At 41.4% G+C, this 28000-nt stretch overlaps 1 protein-coding gene across 1 annotated transcript in view; it reads left to right on the top strand.

The window, feature by feature from the left end:
• CDON (cell adhesion associated, oncogene regulated) overlaps nucleotides 1–28000 on the top strand; it is a 35467-nt gene that overhangs the window by 3597 nt on the left and 3870 nt on the right. The window contains exons 3-17 of the mRNA XM_035555761.2: nucleotides 1024–1170; nucleotides 1457–1600; nucleotides 2167–2454; nucleotides 3290–3559; nucleotides 4446–4802; nucleotides 8810–9093; nucleotides 10926–11100; nucleotides 12235–12363; nucleotides 14069–14275; nucleotides 14945–15126; nucleotides 16524–16629; nucleotides 19807–19929; nucleotides 21403–21630; nucleotides 22748–23022; nucleotides 25432–25511. Of these exons, the coding sequence (XP_035411654.1) occupies nucleotides 1024–1170; nucleotides 1457–1600; nucleotides 2167–2454; nucleotides 3290–3559; nucleotides 4446–4802; nucleotides 8810–9093; nucleotides 10926–11100; nucleotides 12235–12363; nucleotides 14069–14275; nucleotides 14945–15126; nucleotides 16524–16629; nucleotides 19807–19929; nucleotides 21403–21630; nucleotides 22748–23022; nucleotides 25432–25511 (2995 nt within the window). The remainder of the gene's footprint in view (nucleotides 1–1023; nucleotides 1171–1456; nucleotides 1601–2166; nucleotides 2455–3289; nucleotides 3560–4445; nucleotides 4803–8809; nucleotides 9094–10925; nucleotides 11101–12234; nucleotides 12364–14068; nucleotides 14276–14944; nucleotides 15127–16523; nucleotides 16630–19806; nucleotides 19930–21402; nucleotides 21631–22747; nucleotides 23023–25431; nucleotides 25512–28000) is intronic.

Raw genomic sequence — 28000 nt, 5'->3', positions numbered from 1 at the left:
ATTTCACTGGTGAAAACCATCTAGATGTTCTTCGGGGGGGGACTGTCTTCTGCCATTCTAGGTGGAATTTCCCATCTCTGTAGCATTGATTCTTCTAATCAGTCTTTGGTGCTTGATCTGTAAATTACTTGATTTAAAAGTGTTTAGAGGAAGTGCAATGTCTTCCATGTGGAAAGGACGATGTAGTGCTGAGAGTGGGAATGTAGTATTCCTCCATGAGGATGATTTGTCTGCTTAAGATTGCAGTGCTGCCTGAATTGGGCCTTTGTCAAGCAGGATTTGAGTGATTTTTCTGTATGGGTATCTCATCTATGGAGCATGTCCAAAATTCCCCTGGGAGGAAAATTTCTTGTAAGTGTTTTGGTAGAGTACTGACCCATAGTAAGACCCTCTCAAGAGAGCTATAAGGGTAGCTAGCATAGAAAAACTTCTCAACCTAGAAGACGCTTTGAACATGAAGGGAGTAGAAGAGCAGCCTTCATACTTTTATCCTCCTTTTGAGATTCTAGTAGCAAATTTGAAGGTGCTGTTGATTGTTGAGGCTTTCTGCTTGCCTCATTGCTCACGGCAGTGAGTGGAAGATGCTATTGTACTCCGTGTTGTGTTAAGAGAGACAGAAAGACAATTTAATGTTTCTTATGAGAAGGCTTCCTCGTGTTAGTTCAAATTGTCTTCTGTATTGCCTTCAGAGCCCAAGATTAACACCACAGTCTTCTCTTACCGATTTTTCTGCTTTCTTTTCCCGGAGGAGTTGAGGGAACATAGGAACTATTTTTTCTCTTCACTCTTCCTGTTGAAATGCTAGTCCTTCCTGGGGTAAGAAAGCGTGTCTACACCAGAAGGCTTATGGTATTACAGACTACAGAAAGGACCATGCCTGTTGATATGAACGTCTAAATGCTGGGCCAGGAAAGATAATCAGCTTGATACCAGCTATATTTTTTAAATGTAAATAATGTGATTACTTCCCTTCACCTTTCTCAAGCCTTTGCTGCTCTTAACCTTTTACCAATTCCCTTCTAGGTCTAGCTAATTTTGATACTTCAGTGAAGCCTGTCATTGTAGCGGAGGAAGGCGGTACAGCTTTCATTGGCTGCAAGGTGCCAGAAAGTAACCCTAAAGCACAAGTTCGCTTTCGAGTGCGGGGAAAATGGCTGGAACAATCAACAGGTGAGAAGTTTTATGCCATTAACCAGCAATATAAATATCCAACAAACTCTTTCTTGGAATTTTATCTGAAGTAACTTAAAACCTTCCAGAAACTTGCACAACTTTATGCACAAATCACTTAATCTAAATCTAGTTTTGTAAATTAATATCCTTTTCATAGCAGCATGATCTCTTTGTGATCCTAAATTTAGAACAGATTGATTTTTATGACAGGTTATTTAAAAGAAGCAACTCTTTATTTGAAACTAAGTTAAATATAATCATTTTTCCTTCCCTACTTGTTTAGATAACTACCTAATTCTTCCATCTGGAAACCTGCAGATTTTGAATGTATCTTTAGAAGACAAGGGATCCTACAAATGTGCTGCGTACAACCCAGTCACTCATGATCTCAAAGTAGAACCTGCTGGACATAAGCTTATAGTCACACGTAAGTATTTGATTTGATTTTGCAGAATTAATACATCTCAAACTGAATAAATCATACATTTGGCTAGATCTTAAATTCTTACCACTAGGACAATCAAATGTTTGTCCTCTGCTGTATACGAAGAGGTTAGTAAATATCTGCTGAATGTTGTTTCTCATTTTCTGTGGTTAAATCTGAGTCAAAAGAAAAAAGCACACAAAGAAAAAGATTTTGGCATGGATATATCAGCCTAAATATCCACTGGTCTCAAATGCCATGTTATAAAAAATACGGCATGCGTTATTTGCACATTAAATTCTTACTTCTCTTTGCCTCAGAGGAGCAATGTGGCTGCTTCTCAAATCCCAAGAGGACAGAGCACTTAGCAGTATTCCCTTTTCACGGGCTAATTCTGCAGTCGCCAAACTGATTTTTGAGCAAGATTTCTGGAAGAATTATAGTATTGTGCTTAGTCACAAGGGGAAATACCTGTGTTTAAAAAGACATGGTAAAGCTTCAGGACTGGAGCACAGAATTGGAAATTTAAAAACTAGGTTAGTGATAAGTTTTGTCTCCTTTTTTTCCAGGCTCTTCCTCAGAAGGCTTCCACATACTTCATCCCCTGGTCTCCCAGACCCTGGCAGTGCCCCAGCACAGCCCTTTGACACTAGAATGTGTTGTCAGTGGACTGCCTCCAGCCTCCGTCCACTGGGTGAAAGATGGCCAGGACGCACTGAGCAGAGGCAGGTGGAAACTGCTGCACTCCCATCTCATATCAGACAGGCTTGAGGCATCGGACTCTGGAAATTACTCCTGTGTAGTGGGAAATGAATTTGGAGTAGTGAAATATATTAACTATTCACTTACTATACTCGGTAAGAAATAAAGAAATTTTGATGTCCAGGCAACAAATATTTTGGTTGTATACTTGCTATTTTTGATATCAGATTACAAGTAGCTTAGTATTCTTTCTCAACATAAGCATAGTAAAATAAAGGTATGTTCATTATGAGCATATCTCATCATCTCTCCCAAATTAAAATTCATGACTATCTCTTCTCAAATCCTTTGCAGTCTGAAATAATTTAACAATAAAGGAAAACAAACTCTGAGGCAAGAACTGATCTATTTATTTTTCTGCGGAGTGCCAAGTATATACGGGATATTGTGTCAATAACGTGGCAGAGATGTTTTTCTTTCGAGGTTGTGTATAAGCAAAAAGCTGGCAAGTAGAGGTGGTATGTTTGGATGAGGACAAAAACAAAAACTAAAGAAATTTATTTGGCCAGCTTGGTGTGTCTGCAAGTTGTTCCTAATCTCCCTCTTCCTTTGTAGTAGATTTTCCTGTGTTTGAGTTTTTTGTCTCCATGACTGTTTTTGTTTGATTTTTGAAATGTGTATGTTAGAGGAACTTGGAAAATAGGTTGACACAAAATACACCTTTTGTAATGAGGATGTTACTAAAGATTTTTTTTGAAAATACAAGTGTTTTATTAACAATATTAATGCAAACATCACTGGAATAGAGGGAAAAGACCATTAAAATAAGCAAGCATGCGGGGAAAAACAGCTTAGCTTATGCGTAGAACTAGAAGTATGTGGTGCTTACTTAGCCTTTGTATGGGATAAGTTTGTTCAACATTTCACAGTATTATTTTCCAGGATTTAGGCTCAGATCAACATCCAATGTAAAATTATTTCTCTTTTTAGAGCCAGTCTCAATTTCCAAGGGACTGCAAGATGAAACTGTGGCTGCTGGAGCAACTGTGCATTTCTGGTGTGATGTCCATGGAAGCCCTGCTCCGACCCTCACCTGGCTGCACAATGCAGCTCCCCTTGATCGTTCTCCACGGCACCTGCTGTTGGGAAATGGCCTGCAGATCCATGGTGTCATTGCGGAGGATTCTGGCTTGTACCAGTGTGTAGCAAACAATGGGATTGGATTTGTGCAGTCCACTGGGAGACTTCATGTACAGCCAGGTAGGGGCACTTGCAGGCCTCCAAGAACTCAAATTAAGCATTTCTCCTTGAAGCTTTATTTTTTCCCCCCAACTTGATTATGTATCTATTTGCTTCTGACCTTTATATGTGGCAAATCTTACAAATAAGGTGCTCTCAGTTGAATTTTAAAAGCGGTAGGTGTTTCTGTATTGTGGTTACCTGATAATTGAAGTGTAGATTACCAGCTGCAATTAAATCAGTTGGTTGAGCTTGATACAAGTTATTCTTTAATGGAATCAGGGTACTGTTGTGCTGGATGAACTGGTATTCTTAGCAGTGTTGGCTGCTGAGTAATGCCTTTTTCATACCCTCAGTTTACAAAATGATTTTCAGATCTGGAGTTAATGCACACGCTTGTATCAGACTAGCAGGTACCTGCAGTGCTTTTGGTCACTTTTCCGTCTAAGATACTATGCAATATTGGAGAACTTGATTTCTGCTATTACACAGACATGGACAAGATCTTTACTGTTCCTGTTTTCTCGCCATTTTGTGTAGCTTTTGACATATTTTGTAACTAAATTCAAATTGATGTGAGATGTGCTGGTTGAACAGATATTGTTACCTGTTCGCCTGTGGAGTGGACTAAGCCAGGCATGTCTGTGTTCCTCCTTGACAGTCAACCCTTTCATGTATAGAAAAGGTAATGTGTTTTCAGTGTGGTTTTCTATAAGTCTTCTCTAAGCATAAATTTCATCTGATCTCTTCAGTCTGGAAAGGAAGTCTAGAGGTGCCATCTAGACAAGAAATAACAGTTGAAATGATTAACAAGAAGCGTGCATGACTTCTTTTTTTAATTGCATTGACTCAGTTTGGCATTAAACATGTTCCTTAACCACACTTACTTTTTTGCTTTTTTCCCTAGGCAGCGGCTCAAGGCCAGTTATAGTCTCTCCACCAGCAAGCGTCAGTGTGACAGAAGGTGGGGACGTTACACTGTCATGCAACGCCACTGGTCTACCCATTCCCGTCATCCGTTGGTATGACAGCAGAGGCCTCATTACCAGCCACCCCTCCCAGGTGCTTCATCCAAACCCGCAGGAACCTTCTCAAGCAATGCCGGGCAGCACCATTGCAGAGCCTACCGCCTATTTCACCGCATCTCAAGCAGGGTCGAGCTCCTTGCACATTCGGAACGTGACTCCAGGCCATGTGGGGGAGTATACCTGCGAAGCCATCAACGAGCATGGCTCTGCCATGTCGGAAGCCTTCCTCACAGTTGGTAAGCCTGAAGCGCAAAACTGATATGGAATCCAGTGCCATAACATGGAGCACAGAGGTAGTCAGCATACGGATTTAGGTGAGAAATGAATCTAAATAAGAATTAGAAGGAAGGTAGGTAGTGGAGGTACCCTGGGGAAACGCAGCAGAGGGGTCCAAGCTGCCTTCATGGTCCTCTTTCTCCCTTCCCTCTTTTGTCAACTGATAAGCAGAGAGGAAATAGCTGCGTGTATTGCATGGTGCTTAGCATTCTAATATGTGATTAAGAAACTTCCCAAGGTGGGTGCTGTGCTGCTAGGAAAAGAGAATTCTTATATTAAAGGCGAGGTAGGGAAAGAAGGTCTTTTTTCTTGACATTGGAATGTTATATTAGTACAATTTTAAGTTCCCTTCATAAATTCCATCCACAAGAACTAAGGTACAGGTTTTAATTACATGAAGTGACTTAGTTTTTCAGTTCCTACAGCATCTCGTCTCTGGATGTTTGGCTGAATGTCAGTGCGTTTTAAGATTCTCTGTATATGTGGTCCCATACTTAAAGTTCTTTGTTATCACCAATTAAACTCATTTATATGATTTGAAAAGATGCTGAAAGGTTCTCTTAGAGGAAGGGGAAAAAAAAAAACTAAGGAAAGTGATCCCATCATGTAGTTTTATTTATAAGTTATTGCTGGACCTTGCTAAGTGGAAACAAAGCTAAATATCATCCCAGAATTCAATCTTTATCAAACAGAAAAATCCCACTGCTTTGCCTCAGAATTTTATGGCAGTAAGTTCAAGTTTAATGTTTTGTTTATTAACTTTTATCGGTTTCTAATATGCTGCTGATTATGATGTAGAGGGTGGTTAAGGCATTTGGTTTTGATATAAAACTTAAGTAGTTTCTGGGAGCTGTTAGGGTTTTTAAACAGTTCCCATCCATGCCAGGAGACATGCTCAAACATTTGGAAGTTCTAATGAAGAATTTGTGCCAGGTAGTCAGTCGTTCAGGTGCTTCAGAAAGGCTTAAGCTGTGATTCCGGTGCATTTCATTGGTGGTGGGATCAACCTAGGAAGCTCTCTGCCTCAGCAGCTTGTCTCTGTAATTTGCCTTGCTCAAGCACAGAGTAAGAGATTATTTGGCTGAAAAATGTATTTTTTTTTTCTTTCTGCTGGATCTGTTCCATGACCTGATCCATTGCATGGTCTTAAAAGCAGGCAGGGCAACTTAAGCCACCATCATAGTGAGAAACCACCAAAATGTAAAACGATAGCCTTAGCATCCTATAGGCGTAACATTTATTTTAAATCTTTTTTTAGACAGTTGTGGTGTTTGCATGCACGGCAGTATCTTTCCTTAGCTACTAATTACACTGTTAATTCTTCAAAATAACTTTTGTCTAATGGAAATTAAGGAGAAAAATACACTCCAGGAAATCCAAGCGGCAGGCAGGTTAGTATAAAACCCAAGAAAGAGTAGCGTTTGCTACAGTTAGGTTGATGTTATATTGGAAAGCAGGCTCAAGCTGTCTTTTATAGAGGCCAGACATGTCTGAGAAGTTTTAGGGTAATTTGAAAGGCTTGCCAGGCTGGGGTGACTTCACTGATGTGCTATGTTCAGATTTTCAGAGCACTTTCCCAGCCTTTGCTAAGGTACTTAGCAAGCTCGTAGAAGGGGGGATCCTTTGGTTGTTTAAGAAGCCGGGAAGAAATGCCTGGGAATGTGATCTGTTTGCACAGCAGAGACAGCACTGATGACAAAATACAAAGGTTGCTCTGCTGCCATACAAATAAAAGGAATGCCAACAGGTTGAAAACTGCTTGTACATCTGCAGCCCTGTTTAAAGAAGGGTGTAGAATAAGTAGAAAAGATGCTGTAAAACCTGGCAGGGGGATTCATAGGGGTATGGAACAGTTTCTGCAGGAGGAGAGAGTGAAACGATGAGGGCTCTGTCTTCAAAGTGGGGCACCCAAAGGGGAAACGTGATAGTGAGCTATAAAACGTGGGGTATTACAGAGCATACAAGTAAAAGCTGTGAATACATTCTCCTGATGCTTCAACTTGGGATGCTCAGTGCTTCTCCGGTTGCAAGGGAGTATTTTTTCACAGCACCCTGTTGAACTAGAAATACTGTTACTGAAGCATTACAAAAGGCTGGAGACAAACGGGCTTAAAACCTTCCCTGAATTCTACTTCTGGTCACTGTTGGAGACGGGATCTTGGGGCACTTCATCCTTTGGTCTGACCCAGTTGAGTCCCGCTTCTGTTCTGAGGTGGGGCTAGGCAGATGAGGAAGAGGAGAAAGCGTGAAGAAGTGAAGGGGGAAGGGATGATGCTCTTGCAGCAGCTGGAGGGAGTTACACGATGACACAGCAGCCAACGGAAGTCTGATGTACTGGTTTGTATGGGTAGCAATTATACCAGAAACTCAGTAAAAAGAGCTCGGCTCTGAATTGCTTAATGGAAATTGTTACCCAGGGTTGTTTTTCCAGAAGCAAAATACAGATTATTTGCCAGTTGTTGATGACTCCCCTCTCGGAGCAATAAACACAGCAACAACTGCAGGTCTCCTGTCACCAGCCTAAACCACAACTAATTCTCCATGCACAACAGTCCATTTCCCCATGCCAGCAGGCATCGAACCATGTTGTGCCCACCCACAAATCCTCTGAGTCCGTCACAATGCACTAGGCCTTCTGGCTCCTCGAGCGAGTACAGCATTTGTTTCCAATATTAATGTGCGGCAATGCATCACTTTCCCACTGCTTACTGACAGTAGTAGATATCCTTTCACTTTGAGGTCGTCCTAGGGTTTCTGACATTTTAAGCAAACTACGTCTGGCTTTGGGGGCTTCTCCTTGTGTTGTTCCCTTCTCCTGCCTCTGAATTTTGTAGCATTCCTAAACAAATAGGAAGAAACAAACAACACATGCTTGCAGAGTGTCTTCAATTTGAAAAGAGAACTTTCCTTCCCTTCCCAGCTTTTTAAAAAGTGGCCAAAAATAGCAGCCACACTTGCTGCTGGTATTTTAATGGAGGTTTGGAGGAATCTGAGTCAGCCAGGCTAACACTGCCGAGGCTTTACATTACCAAGGAATTTGTTTGTTTTGTAAACCAAGTTCCCTTCATTCCCTTCCCCTTCCAGACCCCTGCACGTAACATAAACCTACACAAATCTGAAAGAAAGGACAGGGCTAAGAACATCTGGCAGTCCTGACATAGCAGCATGCAACCTTTAAGGGCTGCGCTGGTTCCTAAACGCTCTCATCTGAAGCACTGACGTTTTCTTGTCCTGGATAATCTCAGAAGTCCAACCTGCCACCCCTTTCCTGGATGGAATGCTGACAAGCCCTGCATCAGTCAAACAGTATTTTTCTGTCTCATGGTCTCTTTCGTACTACTGATACTATTTTTTTTTTATTTCAAACCGGGCAAAGTAAATAGGCTGGAGGAGGCTGGAGCAGGATTTCTAGAAATGCGTTGGTATTAAATTGCATGTTAGATCTGCCTGTAAACTGAGTTTGTTCTCGGCATAAATTTTCAAATGAAATAGTCGGGTCGTGCAGCTTTCAAAGCTGATCGAAATTACAGCTAAAACCTCAGAAACTGAGGTAGGAGAATGTCCTCTTGTGTGCACGCCAATTCAGGGCATGAAAAGTTCCTTGTACAACTGCAATTAATTTAAAATTACTCCGTTTGTGTCACAAGTGTAGCTCTGTGTTTTTACTTCTAACATACATTGCTGCTACTTAATTTCTTGGAGATGGTAATCAAACCGTGCCCGTGGACGTTGCGTTTCAGGTTTTCTCTTTGCTACTGTGAAATGCCACCAAAAAAAAAAAAAAAGAGCAGAAAGCCGGCATGCAAAGGTTCAGCTGGGCACTGCGGTCAGGCCTGCGTGGGGATCCCTTGAGCTGGCTTTGCAGCAGGGTTTGTTTGGAAATGACGTTCTTAAATGATTTAGTGTCCCCTCCGTGTGGGGCGAATATACGTCATCTCAAAGATGTAACCAGACTCCTCCTTTACAGTTCCCTTAGAAACTGGCACGAAAGCAGAAGAAATGGCTCCTGTGGAGACTGTCGAAAGCGATGGTGACTTTGGTGTGGAAACAGCGTTTTCAAGCCTGCCTCCAACAAAGCTGCATTTCGATGCAGTTGCGACAGAAAAGCCCTTGAATAGCATCTCCGCCCCAGAAGCCCCCATCATCCTCAGTCCCCCGCAGACGCTCAAGCCGGACACATACACCCTGGTGTGGCGTTCGGGACGGGATGGCGGCTTGCCCATCAATGCCTATTTTGTTAAATACCGCAAGGTAATATCGCAGCGCTGAAGCAGTGCACCACAGCAGACGGATTTCATTGTTTTAGGTTTCTCAAGGAACCAATAATTGTTGCATTGCTGGTGTTAACAAGAATGTGGTGTCAGGCCAGAGAGAATATAGAACGTAGTTGAACCACAGCTTTATTGTGGCCACACAGGCAGCTTATTTTAGGGATGACTGAAGTTGGTCACAAGTATGCTGTTCTATCAAGATTTAAATGAGATTTATTTGGCGGAGCCCAAGCTTTTATTTCCTTTATGGTATCATTATGGTCTATGGGGAGTTGGGCTCCAGGGCATGTTATACACAACTTCAGTGATGTTAAAAATGCATTCACGTGAGCAAGCCTGAATCTGGTTTGCTGTGGGTACACTTGAGATCAGAAGGGAAGATGAGTATTAGACTAATCTGTCAAAGAATTTGCTACGTTGCATCCCAAAGAGGCTATTTTAAACTGAAATTACCAAATATGAAAGGGAACTAATATTCCTTAAGCAGATACCTGTCATGTCCTTAAAAATGGTGTGTCAGCAGTGAGCTGTTCTGACAAAAATCAGAACTAAGCAATGCCTATGCCCGTTCTTCCAAGTGAAGTTTTCTGTATGGCAAAGCTGTTTGTTTTATTTTTCATAAGCTTTTTAATCCTCTACATCCTGATCTTGTCTTAGCCTGGAGGGAATGCTTAGATTTTTGACCTGTTAGTTCCTGAAAACCTAATGCCAAAGTCTGTTGATACAATTTCTCATCCAAAGGTAGCTGGTTCACGTAAGCACTGAAAGCTTTGAATACTTATTTGACCTTTCTGATGCTTACCCTTCACTCATAACAATCCTTTCCACATTAAATGTGCTCACTCATGCATTTCTCAGTAGGGAGCTTACCATGTTTTTTTATGGTAGTGTTTTCTTTGTCATAAATTATTTTATTAATTTCTCTCTTTTGAAGAAAAAAACCAAAAACCTAGGGGGAATTAAAACTTTGAAAGAGGGATCTCTACAGAGGGGAATATTTGAACAAAGACCGCTGGCATAACCTTTGATAATCCGTGGCATTTAGATCTGCCTTCCATGTTATATTAAAATCTTACATTGTTTAGTAGTTTATTTTTGCTAGAATCTTTGTCTTTTTCTTTGGGATTTGGGGGTAATGTTTTGCTGCAAAGGTCAAGCATTAAGACACTACCCTCAGTCTCTTTTCTTTCTTAAATGGTGATTTCACTGTTAAACTAAAAGTGTTGTTTTTTGGAAAAATGCATTAGTGAAAACCAAATCTTTGGTCTCTCTGACTTTTCTTTTCCAGCCTCTAGAAGTAACTAAGACATACTTTTGTTGCCCATTTCAGCCAGTAAATAATTTGAAATGCTTAAGCGCAGGAAAAGCTGGGATAGTTCAGGGAACATATCTTTCTCATTAGGGCGTTAGGTCCAGCCTTTAATGACACACACGCACACCCCAACATCCCCAAGCTAAAGGCTGATTGAAGTATGTAAAATAACTTGGACTCTCACTAGTTTTAGATGAAAGATAAAATGATCCGTTTTTTCAAAAACAAGCGTGTGTGTGTGGAGAGGGAATGCAAGAGCAGCCTACGGAAGGAGCACTGTGAAGACAGTTGCAGAAATGCTGATTTGTGGCCGAAGTACTTGCAGATGGCACCACCCAACAAATGTACCATAGTTAGATCTAGGAAAACATGAGGAAATTTGGCAAGTTGCAGAGGTCCTCTGGATATTTGTGTGCTAAAGTAATTAGGGATTTGAGCACTACATTGAGTTTGATGTAATTCACTGCTGACGTTGAACTTTGTGTTGCTGTCCTGCGCAGCTGGACGACAGCGTCAGTGCAGCGGGGAGCTGGCACACGGTGCGTGTCCCTGGCAGCGAGAACGAGCTCTGGCTCACCGAGCTGGAGCCTTCAAGCCTGTATGAAGTTTTAATGGTGGCGAGGAGCGCTGCTGGCGAAGGCCAGCCTGCTATGCTGACATTTCGCACCAGCAAAGGTAGGTGCAGCACAATGCTCCCTGTGTCCTAGGCTTTTAAGAGGACATTTATTTAAATTACGTCAGCTGTATGTTGTCTGCTGAGCCGTATATGAAATGCTCTGCAATACAGTTGCTGAAGAACAGCCTCTAATAGCTAAAATAGCTGTAGGGCAAACTTTCCTGAGCGTTACCAGGTCTGTTGGTAAGTAAAGGCCATTAAATGTATGATAGTATTATTTTTGATGTGATTGTGGAGATTTTTGTACTGAAAATTTTCTGTTGCTTAAAGGAGCTTAATTGTGGTCAGGAATCAGCCTGTCTTTGGTTCAGGTTTCTCCACAGAGTATCAACAGAAACTGTTTGAATTGCACAGCCATCTTTAAGTTTTCATATCTTAAAAACAGCACTGCTTCTGGTTTGATTTGCAGAAGCTTCAGTAAAAATATCTCGGTGGTTTTGACCAGGAGCCAGCTGTTTTGATTGTTGCGTGCAGACAACAAGCAAAAGAGTGTTTCCAGTCGAAGTAATTTTTTCTTTCAAGCTTGGAAGCTGCTGGCTGTACTCTTAAGCATACAAAAAAAGAGATATTTTTCATACATCTGTACAAGAACAGGATAGTTCAAAATTTTGTTAAAAATGTAGTATTGTGAAATCTGTGAAGTCATGATAAGTACTTACGTACTTATGGCTGTATTGACATAGGCCAAAAGTCCCTTCAAGCCAGTATCCTGGGTCCAGCTGTAACCAAACACAGTTTCCATAGTATTTTTATTGAACTTCTTTCTCTAGATGTGGATTTTAGTGTACTCTTTTTTCTGCCTGTTGTGATTTTGTGATGAGAGAGCTTCAAAACCCAGGCAGCAGTCAGCAAGCACCACCACAAAGCAAAGTGCAGTACTGAAGATGTTAGCACAGTCACATATCAGCCCAGGGACTCTTGCACTGTGGATGGAAGAGGCTTCCTCTCTTGCTCCCCTGAAGAAACTCCCTAATTGCTGTCTTGACTGTGTAAATTGTGATTTGGAGTCAGGGCTTTAGTCCTCTGCACTGTAGCACGTGATTTTGCAGAGCGAGCGCGTTGCAAGAAGCAATGAACAGCACTTTCTCATCCCAATCCCTGAGTTGATTGACTGTATGTCAAACGTTTCTTAGAAAGAACATCATCCTCGAAAAACACTCAGGCTCCATCTCCACCAGTAGGCATTCCTAAACATCCCGTCATTCATGAAGGGACAAATAATTTTGGTGTCGTCCTTCCAGATCTGTCTCGACATAGCGGAGGTAGGTATATGGGTTGCTTGTAATCCACGTGCTAGAAGTTAGTGTGAACTGAGATGCATCTAAGTTAACTTGTGAAGTGTTTATTACTGTTCTAGATGCTTCTATTACCTTCTTTATTTCCTATTTATTCCTTAAGCCTCTTTGAGACAGTTACTTTTTTGTCTTGTGGGACTTCAGTAAGTGAGATCAGATAGCAGCAACTTCAAGCTGTCAGATTTTCTGTTTATTGCAGTTCCAGAGGAAGAGATGGTAGTTCATGCTTTTGGGATTAACTGAAAGGTTAGCTTATTCCAGTTTATGAGCTAGCATTTTATGTAGCTGCCTTGATACCTCATGTTTCCACAGCTACTTTAAGTCACCAAGTAGTAGTGCACTTCTTACAGAGTGCAGCTTCCATGGGGAGGTATTTGAAGCTATGAATTTAGCAAATGCATGTCCTAATCTAGTGAATATAGGATTTGAAAGGATATCATGCAGGAATCACCTGCATGTTTGGTTCTCAAAAAATTAGATAAAAGTAGTCTTTCATGTGTATCATTCTTGCTGCTGATTTTTAAACCTGCAGTTGCTTTTTGTTAAATACTCTGCTTTTCCACTGTAAAAGATGCAGAGGGAGAGAGGAAATGGGAGATGTTCATGTCAAAGTTTTAAGTTCTCTGAGTGGATTATCTCTGTTCTGAATGTTCTCCTGTGGCTTCTCAAGGCTACGCTCATTTCTTATTGCAAGAAAATAAAAACCACTTCCAGTTAGGTGTGATTCTTTTGTTGTTGTTTTAAAGCTTGGTTTCCCATGAAAACAATGGTTATAGTCCTTTTTTTTTTTTTTTTTATCACCCCAGCCTTTGAACTCATTGACCTGATTTGGTAAATTTACTTGGGCTGAGACCTCAAAGGTGATATGATGTCTAAAGTTTGTGTAGAACCAAAGCTGAGTAGAGAGGTTTGTTAATAATGCAGGTGAGGGGAGCTGAGCACTGCATACTCATGACATTGCTAAGTATCAGAGGGGCCAGACAAAGAGACAGCTTACGTGTGTCCAGCTGCAAATGCTCAGCCTGTTTAATGCCCCCAAAGCTGTCAGCTTTCTGTTCCGTGTTTGGTTCCTCCTCTCATCAGTGGCAGGCTCCATGTTAATGAATGTAAGATAGTTCAGTGAAGTCTTACAGCTCTCAGAATGGTTAAAACCAGATTTACTAACACCCCCTCTTTCCGTTCTCTCTGTTCCACTGCTGTCTGTAACTTCAAGTGAGTTCAGTAAGTATATCATTTGTTGCATGCTTTGTTTGCTCTTTGTTCTTATTTCTTCCAAATTATGATTTTGGCAATGTAGTGCTCATTAGTGCAGATGGGTTGAAATCTCATCTGAGTCTGGGGCAATTTCAGGGTTTTAAAAATGATAACCAATTTTTTCTGCATTCACTTAGTGTGTGTTTCCATTTCCATGTAGAGATGGGTTGGGATAGTGTAACACCATACCTGTTTGATTATTACATTGGTAAAGTAGTTAATTCCTCCATTTTCTCAACTCCTGCTCTTCAAGCATATTTTCCAGAAGAGTAAGGGGGATAGTTATTATAGGAGGATTTAAGATTCTCTATGTCAATACACAAAGTCTAATTTAATCATAAATTAGTCTAATCAGTTGTTGTAGAAAATGAAGTTTCAGCTGCCTCTAATGCTCTTTTAACTGAATTTCTTATTTCAGTTCCAGAAGCTCCTGATCGACCCACAATCTCCACAGCATCAGAATCATCTGTCTATGTCACATGGATACCGCGAGCAAACGGTGGCTCCCCCATTACTGCCTTTAAAGTAGAGTATAAACGCTTGGGACGAAACAGTGACTGGCTAATTGCAGCTGATAACATTTCTCCTTCCAAGCTGTCTGTGGAAGTTCGTAACTTGGAGCCAGGTATTAAAAACGTTTTTTCCTCTTAAGCAGTTAATGCTGCTGTGTTTGCTCAGATGAGTACTCCTGCTGAGAGAAGACTTGAACTCTTTGTCTCTTCGTTTTAACTTTTGTGGGATAGGAGTTCATCATATGAATTCAAGTTGATTTCTGGCTTTCCCAGTGGAAAAAAAATCCACACCATAAGTTAATACTTTTCCAAGTGGAGGGGAGGTTTGTGTATTATTGCTATTTTTAACTTAATTGTCCTTCTAGAAAGCACTCAGAAAGTAAAAGAAGAGAAAAAATGCATTAAGGGAAAGTTGTCTGTACTAGTTTTTGGTTTGTCCCATTGTCCAGTCCTAAAATGTTAGGAAAGGAGTATGAGTAGGGGGAATGGATGATGATAGGTATCCTTTGAAGCATCTTCTCAGTGTCCAGCAGTTGGGGGCTTCCTGAGCTTATGGCTGCCTCTGTGTCTTTGGATTTTTCTTGAGTGAATTTCCCTAATCACTTTTATAAGCTGTTTATATTTCTGATGGCCACATTAGTCTGTGGCAATGAGTCCTACACTTTTTTTTCTAATTGGATGTTGTGCAAAAACTACTTCCTAATCTGTTTAGTCTCTCCTTGAATCCTGTTTCTAGTACTTGTTTTGCTATAACTCTTTCTTTCACTTTTTTCCCTTAAAAGGAGAAATGTATAAGTTCCGTGTGATTGCTGTGAACAACTATGGGGAGAGCCCACGAAGTGCAGCATCTCGCCCTTACCAAGTAGCTGGTTTCACCAACCGGTTTTCCAACCGCCCCATCACGGGACCTCACATAGCTTATACGGAAGCCATCAGTGACACTCAGATCATGTTAAAATGGACAGTGAGTATCATCGGCTCCTGGTCTTCTCACAGTTGTGGGCCAGTTTTTACTGCTTTGGCTAATTAGAAGCTCTTAAAAGTCAAGGATTAAGAGCTGATTGTGGAATAGTGAGTGATGTTTTCTTTTTCCCCTGATAGTCAGAGCTGATCTTGTTTCTAGAAGAGGGCAAATGTACTTCATTCTTGTATGGTAGAATAGGATAACTTACCAGGCCGTGTGCCTCTTGCACCCTTTGCTCCTCATTTCCAAACCCTTTTTCTTTTTCCTCTGTGGAGGCAGCCCTGTCAGTTGTTTGCTCCCTTTTGCGGTGTCTCCTAGCCTCCCTCCACACCACTCTCCTCTCCCCACTCCCTGGGGATGCCACACACGGCCTTTGAGGTGATGGGCTTGTCTGAGCGCTCCTTGGGTTATGACAGATACACCAAGTGGCAGCTTCAGTGAAAGGCTGCAGCCTTCTTAGTCCACCAGGGTTTTACACTGACATACCAGAAGGCACCACTCTGTCCAAACCACTGCTAATGCCATCAGTTGTGAGCAGTTGGCTTCATTTGCTGCAATTCCTGCCGCTTGTGTCAATCCAGGCAGAGATGGCTCAAACTGGCGCTGCATTTAGAAACCTGATGTCTTCCCTTGCATCTAATAGAGGTTTCATGTTAGAGAAACACTTTCCTTTCCCCGGTACCTTGCCTTTTGTAAACAAGTACTTTAAAGTCCTTATTGAAAGCCATAGAAATTCTTTGCTCTTGTTTTGAAATCTAACCCCCTAGTATACTTTGGAGGATTTAATGTGTGGAGTTTGCAATGTTAGTTCGCTCTACTAGCTTAGTCTTAAGAGATGTTAAGGATAATAAACTTGAAATAACCTCTAGTTCCTCAGGAGGCTACATAATTTAAAGTTATAGTAAAATATTCTGAACTGAATTTTAGAGTGACTTTAATTCTTGCTGTACTAAAAATGGTCTTAACTTCTCCATTCCATTAATCACTCGAATTTTCAGGTTGTTGATGGTCAGACCCCCTACTTGAATGTCTGTAAAGTGATGTGGGAGGAAGGTGTCATCCCCAGCTCAAGCTCTGTCCCAGTGCTACCCTTCCTCTTTTGGCTGGTCTGAGGAGTTGAGAGGCAGAGAACTCTTCTTCCTGCAGCTCTGCAGGAAACTGTCATCCTCTTCAGCATTGTGTCAGTCATACCGATGTCTGCACATCTGCACAAATTGATAGCCCTTTTTTGTGTCGTGGTTTCCATGCAAACCTTCTTCTATACCTTGTTTGCACAGCCTTATTAAAAAAAAAAAAAATAGATATTTCAAGGTGATAAGAGACTCAGTGATGACAATTCAGTAGGACTGAATTAAATTTTTTCTTCCCTAATGCTGTCTTCTGGAATTCTCTTTTAGTATATTACATCAAGCAACAACAACACACCCATCCAAGGATTTTATATCTATTATCGGCCTACGGACAGTGACAATGATAGTGACTACAAGAGGGATATTGTAGAAGGTACAGTGCACTATTTGCTTGCTTCGTAACACTACTTGATGGGGAAGAACATCATGTAGCCATGTTGGCTGTGTTTATATGAAATCTAAACTGCTTTTCCCAAACTGAGTCTTTACAATATATTTCACAGAAGTAGCTATCTCAACTACATAACACCAAGTTCTGCCCACACATGAACTTGTTTTTTTCCTTCTGAAGCCTCGTCTACATTGAAACTTGAGAATTAAATGTGTTTTTAAGTTTGTCTTGTTAGACTGCTGCAAATCCTTGATGTGGCTCTATTTAAACTGGTTTAGTTAAAGTAATTTAGTAAAGGGAAACCATCACAGATGAGATTTAACCCAGAATTAAGTGTATCTGTTACAGACTGTATTATAACTAGATGGATTTTAAGATGATTTACATCAGCATGGGTTTTCTAAACTAGGCAGTACTTCGTGTATGATTTCCCTTCTCTCCTTTTACCTTGCTTAGTTGCTTCTCCTGCTATAAGGAAGCTGCTTTTAGCCTCAGGTGTAGTAGTGTGCTGCAAATGCAGGTATGTTTGTGCTTCATTTGGCCTGTTAATCAGTTTTTTTTCTCTGTGCATATTAGATCATCATTTTCCTGGAAGAAGTTATTAGATAATGTCTATATTAGTCCAGAAGTGGAAAAGCCTTTTAAAAATATTTTACTTAATGTCCTTATTACTTGGGCTGAGTAAACGCAGTGATCTCATTCTGTCCCGATGACGTTAATTATTTTTTCCCCTCATTTATTTCCGTTACAAGGGGAATGGGCCTTTATTTTGAACGTTTTTCCCAGCTAGACAATACCCTGCATAGTACTTTGATGCGTGACATAAGCTTTTGCACTCTCTAAAGCTATTAAAGATCCAGAGTTTCTGCTCAGAGGTTTGCTTTAAAGAAGCTTATGCAGACTGCAGCTTCATCTGCAAATGTATTTTAGCCTTCGCTAGACAGAACTTGTGTGTTTATAAATCTTATACACTAAGCAGTTAGTTGTTTAAGTGGGCTCCACTGTGCTGTGAAATTAGCTTGTTTCTGATTTTTTCTCCCCGGGTGTATGTGTGTGTATTGAACTCTTTGTGGCAGTCTGAAACCATTAGCAGCTGCTCTGCTCTGCCAAACCCTGGAACAAAAACTCATTTGGTGGAAATATTTAAACAAGAACTTTTCTTTACTGTGCTCCCCTAAATTAGCTTTTCAGGGGGAAGAAAAAAGAGCTATTTTCAATTCAAGTGTGATTGGAAGCACTTCAAGTGAAATATGTATAGAAACGTGACTTAAGACGTTTTTGTGTAAATCACTTGTTCTTAATTTTTTTTCCCTCTGTTTCCTTTGAATTCATCTGTCTGTTTTTGACAGGGAATTTTATCTTGAAATGACTGCGTGTGTAGTGGAAAAAGTGTTGTGATGCCTGTGTTAGCTAAGTACTTGCCGTAGGCTTTCCTTACCGTTTCCTGTTAAGTCTTGTCTTTCGAGACATTCAAAATGCTGCAGAAAACTTTCTTCTGATGAATGCTGCTACAGGCCAAATCAGATTTTATTTAAAAAAAAAAAAAAAATAAATCTCAACTCAGATGGCTCCTTGCTATCTTTCAGCAGTTTTAAGCAAAAGCAAAGAAAAATCTACCCTATCCTGCATCTACATTCTGTGTTTCTCTGTTTCGAGGGTCCTGGAGATTGAATTTAAAATGTAAATGCAGTCTGATCTCAGTTGTTTAAATGTTTTTCCTTGCTAATGGTGCACGAAGAGGACAGTTAAAGTGCCTGTACTGATTCCAGTTCCACTAATGGTTTGAAGCGGAAACCTAAAACCTGGTGTAGTAATTACCGAAAGGAATGCTTGGGGAGGGGGGCGGGTGGGAAGAACTGTGGATCTTGGGAAAACGTGCGCCTTAGGGAAAAGGCCGGTTCCAGCCTCAGCCAGGACTCGCGTGCGGTCACTCGGGATGCCTGCAGTGCACAAGACAGAGCCTGGACCGCGTGGCGCATCCCTTCCCGAAGGTCCCGAGCCCTGCAATGCTGCCTGCTGCCCTTTCCAGGGGGGCTTTTGCGGCTGGGCACGGGTACCTGTGCCCCGGCGTGGGTCTGGGAGAGTTCGAGTGGAGTCGTGGTGACAGCCCCTGCCAGCCAAACAGGCTTTATTTTTTATTAATGCTTAAATCAGTAGGTGGTATGACAGTTTCTTAGAAACAGTGGAAACAGTTCAAGGTGGTATTTTCCAAGAGGGATTAGGAGTGCTCAAACAGTTAATTAAACTCACTAAAAAAAAGGATCCCTGTTTATTAAAATTTGTCACAAGCCCGTGAAAGTAAAAACTGAGAGTGATTTATATTGAAGTGCTCAGTACTTCAGGAGGGTGTCTAAATGAAATGCTGGCCGGGAGCCAGAGATGACAAAACCGTCCTATTAGAGAAGATTGCTTGGCTTGGAATCTGTCTCTGCAGGGGCAGGCAGCGCAAGAGGCAGCCTTACTGTCTAATTTTGTTTCCTAGTATGTTTAATAAAATGTATGTTCAATTATTTGCGGTTTCTGCTAGTTGAGTAACCCAGATGTATCCTTACTGTGAAAACAGGCTGCTTCAGTTGGTACTGTGCATTTCCAGAGATCCCACAGGACAGCAAACTGGGAGAGGGTCTTATTGCCGTGAAGTCTTTCCTGTCTGCAGCTAATCTGTTTTCTGTTTGCCTTGCCAGTTTCACCTTCTTCTTTGCCTGGCATATGGTGAATAACTAGCATAACCCATCTTCAAATAAGCAGTGAAGGAAAGCTTATTCTATAAAAAGAGAGTTGTTTGTAAAATGCTGTGGGACACTTCAGGGTAGAACAGAGCAGTTCTATATTAAAGATACCCAGAACTGCTGCTGATTTCAAATGTAAAGATGATGCTGGAAACTTAGATGTCTTTTTGAGTTCAGGGACTTCCAGTTTTTGTGAAGAAAGACACTTGGGGGGGGGGGGGGGAACTTCCACCACTTCATTCATCAAAAGATTTTTTAATATATTTCACAAGATGCTTAGGCTTTCAAAAAAGTCCATAAATTGTTAATAAAACTTCTGTGCCAGCTACAAAAGCTGCAATACCCTGTGTTTTATAAAGAGACTGCAACATACTCATACCTAACTCTGACTCATACGAGTAAATGAAATGCAGTTGATTATTTTTCATAGGTACAAAGCAATGGCACTTGATAAATCACCTGCAGCCAGAAACATCTTATGACATAAAAATGCAGTGCTATAATGAAGGTGGTGAAAGCGAGTACAGCAACGTGATGATCTGTGAAACTAAAGGTGAGCACGTAGCTAGTGCGTCTGCTTGTCTGTGAGATCGTGTGAAAGGTGGTGTTCTGTGCCATCAAATATCTGTTGTGTTGAATTTTTTGCAGCACAAAAGTTAGCTGTAATGAAGACTGTAATTTTCTGGAATGTTTTGTGGGATTGTTTTGTCTTCGATAGCTAGGATTGTTTTGAGCATGTGGAAACTGATATGTTGCACTCCCAAGAAAGGCTCTTAGCAAAACTCTGTAGATTTGTCTGGCTAACGCAATAGTACTGTTCTGGGTTGTTTTTTTGCTATGATGATAGCCTCTCCTTAGGAGACAACCATGCTCTCGGAGATGACAGAATTGATTTGTACGTCTGTTTTATGTCTTCAGGGCTCTGTGACACATTGTATAAGTGCAGACCACAGCAACTGATGGTTATGTTGGCTGCCTCCATCACTAATCCTGCATGCCTCTGGCACAAAGTTTGTACTGTTCTCTGGAAGTGTCAGATATGGCAGTCACATTTATTTTGCGAAGAATTCCTGTCTCCTTTAATCTCTAAAACCAAGTAAGGCTGTAAAGGGGAAATGCAGACAGTAAACTTCAAATGCAGAGCTATGAAAAAATGTTGTTTTTTTAAAAAAATTTTAAAAGCCCTCTAGGAGCGGAAGCATCAAAATTTAGTTAAGTTAGTAGCAAAGCCCTTGAAAGAAAGGTTAGGAGCTGCAGGGTTTCAGGCTGTGTGCACAGTTGGTTTTCCTCCTGCAAGGAGTATAACCTTCCTCCCTAATTTTAAAATTGGCAAGATGTAATCTGTTGTTCATACCGCTTCTTCCTTAAAATACATCTCTTCCAGGCTCACAGGGATTCTGCTTATCTAACACATCTGTATGGAGGTGCTTGTGTCTCTCTATTGACCAGCTTCACTCTTAAGCCAGGCACCTCTTTAAGCCTACTTCTTAGTGTCAAGTGGAGTGAATCTGAGCTATGGTGTGCTGAAAATTAATGTAAACTTAATTTCTGTGTTAGACTAGCTTTCTGTGATTTCTGTTCAGCTCTTAGCATCTTAAATAGTATGGTTTAGAAAATGGGGTTAGCAGGGTTCACGTCAGATAAAAGTAGGTCATCTGGCAGTGGTTATATGATAGAAATGCGCGTTGTGGTTTTTCCTGACCTCAGAAGTGGAAAGATTTGCGCTCTTTCAAGTTGGGAGTTAGTGCAGTTCTGGCCTTGCATACGTCGAGTTGCTCGTTAAAGTTTCAAGTGACCTCAATGAGAGGGTTAGCAGGCTGGATAATAACCGTTTTCCAAGGCAAATGGTTATTACCCAATAGTAGTTGGCCTTCTCATTATAGTTTTTAATATTGACTTGGAAGCTTTCTCTTTGAGGTATTAGCATTCAAACTCCAGCAGTAATTATTTTCATTTCATAATGAAAAAATCCATTTAGAAGACTCGTTTAGTGAGCATACCCATGCTTGTCTCTTCTTTCACCTAGTGAAACGCATGCCAGGAGCATCTGAATATCCAATAAAAGACCTGAGCACACCACCAAATTCCCCTGACCGGGTTGGGGGAAGCAGCGGTGGGCCTTCTAACGGCCCCGTTCGGAGCAGTGACATGCTGTATTTGATCGTGGGCTGTGTCCTTGGAGTGATGGTCCTTATTCTGATTGTTTTCATTGCCATGTGCCTGTGGAAAAACCGTCAACAAAACACCATGCAGAGTGAGTTATGTTTGGTTTCCTTTCATCTCAGTGTTCAAGACAAAAATATTATCAGAGTAAAATTAGTAGCATTCATATTACAATTTTATGAACAGGGATCCTCATGTTCAGAGCCAACTGGCATTTATTTAGGGACTTGTGCTTTCTAGATGTGCCTTAAGTGAATATTTGAGAGCAGCCATGTCTCCGTTTCCTTGCACTGATGCTCACTGCCCTGTTGCATTGCTGTAAGGTTGTGCTGCAGTTTTATCTAAAGAGTGGTGTGTGAAATGCCAGTGCACAGAGTTCTTCAGCTTCTGTTTGTCCTTAAGAACCTGCGTGGATTTCTGTTTGTTTGCAGTGACAGAACTTCTGTGTAATCCTAAGTAGTTAAAATGCAGAGACTTAAATGCCACATCTGTCTATCTCCCTGTCCTGTGTGTATCTGGAAAGTGAAGGAACTTAATGCACTAGAAGGACAAGTCCTGTGTTACTGCTTAGTCCCTTCACAGTAAAAGTGGGTTCAATGTATTGGTCTTCCAGAAAGGTGTTAATAGGGAAAACCTGCCAGTTTGCAAGTAGGAGCCTTGGGCAGATGCACTGGAGCTTAAGCAGCCTTTGCAAGGTGCTCTATGACCACTAAACGATTCTGAACTAACAGAGGTTCTTTATAGTCTTTTCTGTTCCTAATGCATAAATCAGCCTGCCTTGTTCTTTCCATAGCTCGTGCTTATTTTTAAATGTCCTTACTCTCTGACAACGAGAAATTAAGCAAAACTTGCAAGATAAGATAGTGTCTTCAATTGCAGCCCAAAAATATTTTCTGGAAGTAGTTCATAACAGATAGCAGAAGGATCTATTGATTATACAGATGGTCCAGCAAAGAACGTTCTAAAAACGGGACTGGCTGACTGAGCCCTTTCAGACCAATGTTCCTGGTCTGTTCTCCAGGATATGGCTGCTTTCCATTTCTACATTTGTATACTAAGCACTTAGATACTACAGTTAATTTACAAAAGCTGCAGAAAGAGAAAATGAGATTCTTTTGTTTCTTAGAGACGCTTGTTAAACTTTTAATTTGGCAATAAATATGCTCTCTGTAGCAGAACTGCTGTAATAATGCCTGGGTCTCTTGCAGAATATGACCCTCCTGGCTATCTGTACCAAGGGGCAGATATCAACGGGCAAAGGATTGAGTACACGACCTTACCTGGCACAAGTCGTGTCAACGGCAGCATCCATGGGAACTTTATAAGCAACGGTGGCCTCAGCAATGGATGTCCGCACATCCATCATAAAGTTGCTAACGGAGTTAATGGGATTGTGAACGGAGGAGCTGGACTTTACCCGGGGCACACCAACTCCCTGTCCAGGACACGCGTGGACTACAAACATACCCACCACCTTGTGAATGTAAGCTCTTACACGGAGTGAAAGGCTCAGCCTAGACCTTGGGATTTACTCAGTTTGTAGAAGCAGGCTTAGTTTGGGTGGGGAAATACTCATCCATTGATAACAGCCAGTTCCACTAAATGACTTTTCCCAAAGGAAGCAACTGGGCTGATATTTCTGATACAAACATCATGGTTTTCATTTGAGAATATCAGATGACAAGCAAGAATTCCTCTTACTCTGGGAAATCTGCCTCTATCCTCCTCCTAACAGCATGTAAGCTCTGAGAATACTTTTGTACTGGGTTGAGATACTTTACTTGTACATATGGTATTTCTCAATCTTCAAGTTAAATAGATTTAATTATAGCTGCTTATTCTGCAGCTTTATGGATCACCCGTTTTTCCCCCACCTGTTTCAGATCTGTAACTCTAAGCAATGCTATTAATTATGGCAAAGCACGAATGTAGCAGGAGCTTCCAGAAAATAAAATGTCCCATACATCTTGAAATGCAGCAATGTAATAAGACTGCTTTTTTTTTTAAGTCCCTTGTTTGTGACTTTTGAGACAGGCTCCCTTTTTTAAAAAAAATAAAATAAAATAATAAAATAAAATTAAAAACTAATTTAAGTCTGTGATCCAGCCTTTATATGCTGTGGAAGAATACTTCATTTGCTGAAATGTGTCCTGTTTCCAAGAGAGAATAATGATTTCATTATTGTCTATGGAAACAGATGGCTTGCATTCAAACTTACTAAACTTACTCAAAACTGTGAACATTGCCCAGGAAAACTGAAAGAAAAAGTTCAAAAGTCTGAGAAACAGCATGCTGGTTTTGGAGGGAAAAAAAAAGAGGCTATTGTTTGTGTTAGTAATTGAACACAAGTACTTCGTTTTATTGAACAACAACTTAGCACTTGCACAGTAGTTGCCACTTCAGATAACTCTGGTTTTGAGGCTAGACCAGTTAGTTCTTCACCTGATTTTGTCTTTGGTTTGCTCATGTAACAAATAGGACTGCTTTTTGGTTGCTTTAAGGAGCAACCGAGGCCAGACCATGTTTTTTTGACCTGTCCACCCCCCAGCTGGTGAACTCTCAAAAGTTTCAAACTGCACAAGCCCTCAGGAAGGGAAGATTTTGTAGCATTTGAAAGCCAGCCCGTAAGAAAGCTTGCCACACAGCGCTGGGGACTTTGCGTTGCTGCTTTGTCCTTCCTAATTTTTTTCTCGGAGGCATGGAAATAGGGGTCTTGTGCGGAGCACTTGGTAACACAGGGCTCTGGACTTGGAGCTCCTTTGCAAAACCCTGTGCCACAAGATACAAACACGAAATGTCACAGTATGCCGTCTTGTGAGCAGTGACTGGGTTGGTTTTTTTGGTTTTCCCCTCCATGTTGTGCAGAGTTGAGTACGGCGATCCATTCCCACACAGAAGAGCTCGGACTGGCACGCTGATGAGGCACAGCAGAGGAACAGGATGTTCTCATTCTCGTTAGGACTCTCTTTATTGTTTCATTGATTGGGCTGAATGAGGAAGAGAAAAACTGGCCAGGATGGAAATCAAGACTAATTAGGCATTTCCTCAGTGATCCATATCTGACCAAGCAGCCTCAAAAACTTAAGGCTAGCCCTGTTTTTGCGTAAGCTGCCCTTACCCTTACCTACTGTTTAAGATCTCCAAAGTCAAGTGAGCTTTCCCAGACTTGCTCCCTTCCCAAAATACGCTGTGGTAGCCTGGCTCCACGGCACCATTTTCAAATGGCTCTCACATCGGTGTCCGCCTAGGCTTTAACAATGAGGTATGTGTTAATCTGGGCATTTTACTTGCTTGTAATGGCCCCTCTAGCCAAAACTAACAACACAAAATCCCTCTCACCCAGAGTCATTGCTGGCTAAGGAATTACCCCATCTGTAAAAATATTAAATGTTTCAAAAATCAGTGTAGCGAAGTAAACTGATCTAATCGGAGTAATTACAGGAAAGTGGGATGGGTTTATGTTGTGACATCAGCCCTGCAAATTTAGTACTCTGTCTCCCCAAATGGGCACAGTTTGCTAATGAAAAGCAATTTGCTTTCATGTCTGTCATCAGTGTTAAAAATAAACATATTTACAGTGTGTTTATTAAATTAAACCTGAGCATATTAAGCTGAAAACAGACCAGGGAAATTACCGCATACTTGTCTAAACTACAGTTATTTACTTTTCTCTGACACACATGCTGGCATAAGCTCTCCGCTTGACTTTGTATAATAGCTCAGTGTTGCCATGCCGTATTACGGGACATGGATCTGAAGATTGATAAGGTGATTAGGGTTTGGAAATGAAGTGTCTTGGGGCACCCGCTGACACTGAACTGCCTTCTCCTTTCTCCGTGACTGTCTCTTGTATGCTTTCACAGCCACTGATTGTTGAATCTTCCTGCTTCAGGGCGGTGGGATGTACACGGCAGTGCCGCAGGCTGACCCCTCCGAGTGCATCAGCTGCCGAAACTGTCGGAACAATAACAGGTAACGTAAAACCTGCACCTATGGTCAGGGCCTTCGCCAGAAGCCCTTCCTTTATAGGCTGTGTGGGGCAAACAAAAGTAGAGAGTGAGTGTCTCAGAGCAGTGCCAATAACCTGTGGGGTGGAATAATTGAGTTATTGAACCTCCAGAACTCACCTTGATCGATCTCTTCATTTGATGGTCTCTAGAATGTGAGGCAGGTTGGGCACTGTGTTTTTTTTTTTAAACCTTTTTTTTTTCTTCAGCTTCGATAGAGAACCATTCCACGTAGAATAATACAAAGGAGAGTTTCTCAAATAGGATTTAATCAGGTCTTCTGTATTTTGCATTTCCTGTCATTCTCTTAAGAATGCCAATGAACTAGAATGGCAGCTTTGCTTTCAAAACACAATTCTTTGTGAAACCTGGTACTTGACATTCTTCAGGTCTTCAGTAGCAGTTTGGTCAGCCTTTGTTAGCGCAGGATATATTTTTGCATGAGAAAGAAGATTCTTGTATAGAATAAGGGAAAATCTGTATTCTGTGTAGTAGTAGGGAATCTAGATTTTTATTAGTTTTTTAATGAATGTCCTTCCAGGCTTCTGACTAAATCTCTGGTTATTGTAATGACTAAAAATAGGACTGAAAGTCAGACATATTGGACCAGTTTGACTGGTAAACTTGGGGTCTTTTAAATCATACTTTGAATTTTCTCTTATTAAAATCGGCAGCTGCCCTCCAGTTTACATCTGAAGAAGCTGAGTCGGAATTAATCCATTACAGAAGACAGAAAAGTTATTCATTTTCATGGTTTTAGTTTTTAATATTTAGCTTAAAATAGGATTAAAATCTTTCATCCCCATAGTGCAAAGGGGACAAGGTGTTACTTGCAGGTGGAGCTGGGCTTGTGTTGTTAGGACCGATGTCGCAGATGGTCGCAGGGGAAAAGAGAGCTACCGTTTCATTATGAGCCAATTGTCTGTTTTCAAGGCAGTGTGTGTAACAGCAGTCATCAAGATGTGTACAACTGGCCGTAATTTGGAACACATTGTATGTGTTATGCTGTAATTAATAGCTTGTTTTCCAGTTTTAAGCATATTTAATTTTTTAATTGCACTTTTTTCTTAAGAGAAAGGGGAGAACGTGTTCCATCCTGTGCAACTGATGTTCTTCCCAGATGGGTCATTAGCAGTGGCTGAACTTTGAATTTTCACCTCCCTGTTCTATATTTGACTGCTTGATTCGGAAACAAGTTGTCCCTTGGAGCTGCCTACCCCAGAGGGGAGCCTGAATTGCTGCTTGGCAGGGGAGCTGCGCAGCTGGGAGCTGGGACCTCTCCATCCCTTTGTGCTTGGGGAACGGAAGGAGGACATGGGAGAGGGGAGCGGGGAGGACTGAGGACACGGCTCAGTGTTACCCCAGGGGCTTCTTAGCTGCATTTGTGGCTTGGGTGAGGAGGAGGAGAAAGGCCCGGTGGTTGGCACAGCCTAGTATGTGGGTTTCAGCAAGGTTTTGGGGCCCATGCCCCATCTCTGCTTAGGGCTGTCCCCTCTGTGTGCACCGAGTTCTCCACACACAGAGAGGACCCGTGCCTTGTCCTGTCCTTGAATTACTGCACAAAAAGCAGACAGTTCCTTGGCTGAGGTGGAGACACCTCTAACAGGAGGATCTCAGTAAAACATGAGCGTGCCAGGTGAGTGGTGCGCCACTAGAACACTCCACTGTCAGTTCCAGAAGTAGCCTATTTCCACTTAATACCTGGTGTTATTGCTGATTTGGACTAAATCTGGCAATTTTTTGAACTGTGAACATGCACAAATGAATCTTGATGATTTAGTGTATCTAATAGCTGGCTACCATGGCTATTTGCAGCAAGAGCCATCTTGAAGCAGGTTTCACCACTGTGGTAATGAAATCCCTTGGTCTTCTGTTTCAATTAGCACTATATGCTTTTGTTACCGCTCATGGAGGCTTGCCAGAGGTAGAAGCTACTGAAATGTGGATACCCATTTTGCTGTTGTGGACAAAGCCAGTAAGAGAAGTGTGATTTATGCTTATTACATTAGGATTCAAAACTGATTTTTGTTCTTTGGTGCTTTTGCACTAAAATTTTCTAGATTGTTGTGGTTGCAGAGGAATTTACATTTTTGTAGTTCTCTCTTCTTTGCAAGCTCACTTTGGCACATCGCTGTGTCCTGATCAGAAGTCAGAATACGTGTTCCAAATGTCCAGCTCTTTACATTAGGGCGGTGCGGATTTCTAAGTCAGATTATGGTTTGTAGGATTTTGGCACTGAGAACTGATGCAAAATGTGTTTTCTGCAGCAGAGATTTTCCATTCCTATTCACACATGCTCTGCTCTGGATACGCCCATGGCTAGTTTCCGTCAGAATGTGGTTTTTTAAGCTTGAAAAGCTGAACTGCTGTCTTGAAACTTCACTCAAGCCAGTAGAGTAATACAAAGAACTGCACTGACCTCTGTATCTTTAAAAAGAAAGTCCTATAAACATG

Source organism: Cygnus atratus, chromosome 22 (genome assembly GCF_013377495.2).
Source record: "Cygnus atratus isolate AKBS03 ecotype Queensland, Australia chromosome 22, CAtr_DNAZoo_HiC_assembly, whole genome shotgun sequence".
Lineage (NCBI taxonomy): Eukaryota > Metazoa > Chordata > Aves > Anseriformes > Anatidae > Cygnus > Cygnus atratus.
The sequence above is the reverse complement of the archived record's forward strand: the minus strand, read 5'-3'. Positions and strand labels throughout refer to the sequence as shown.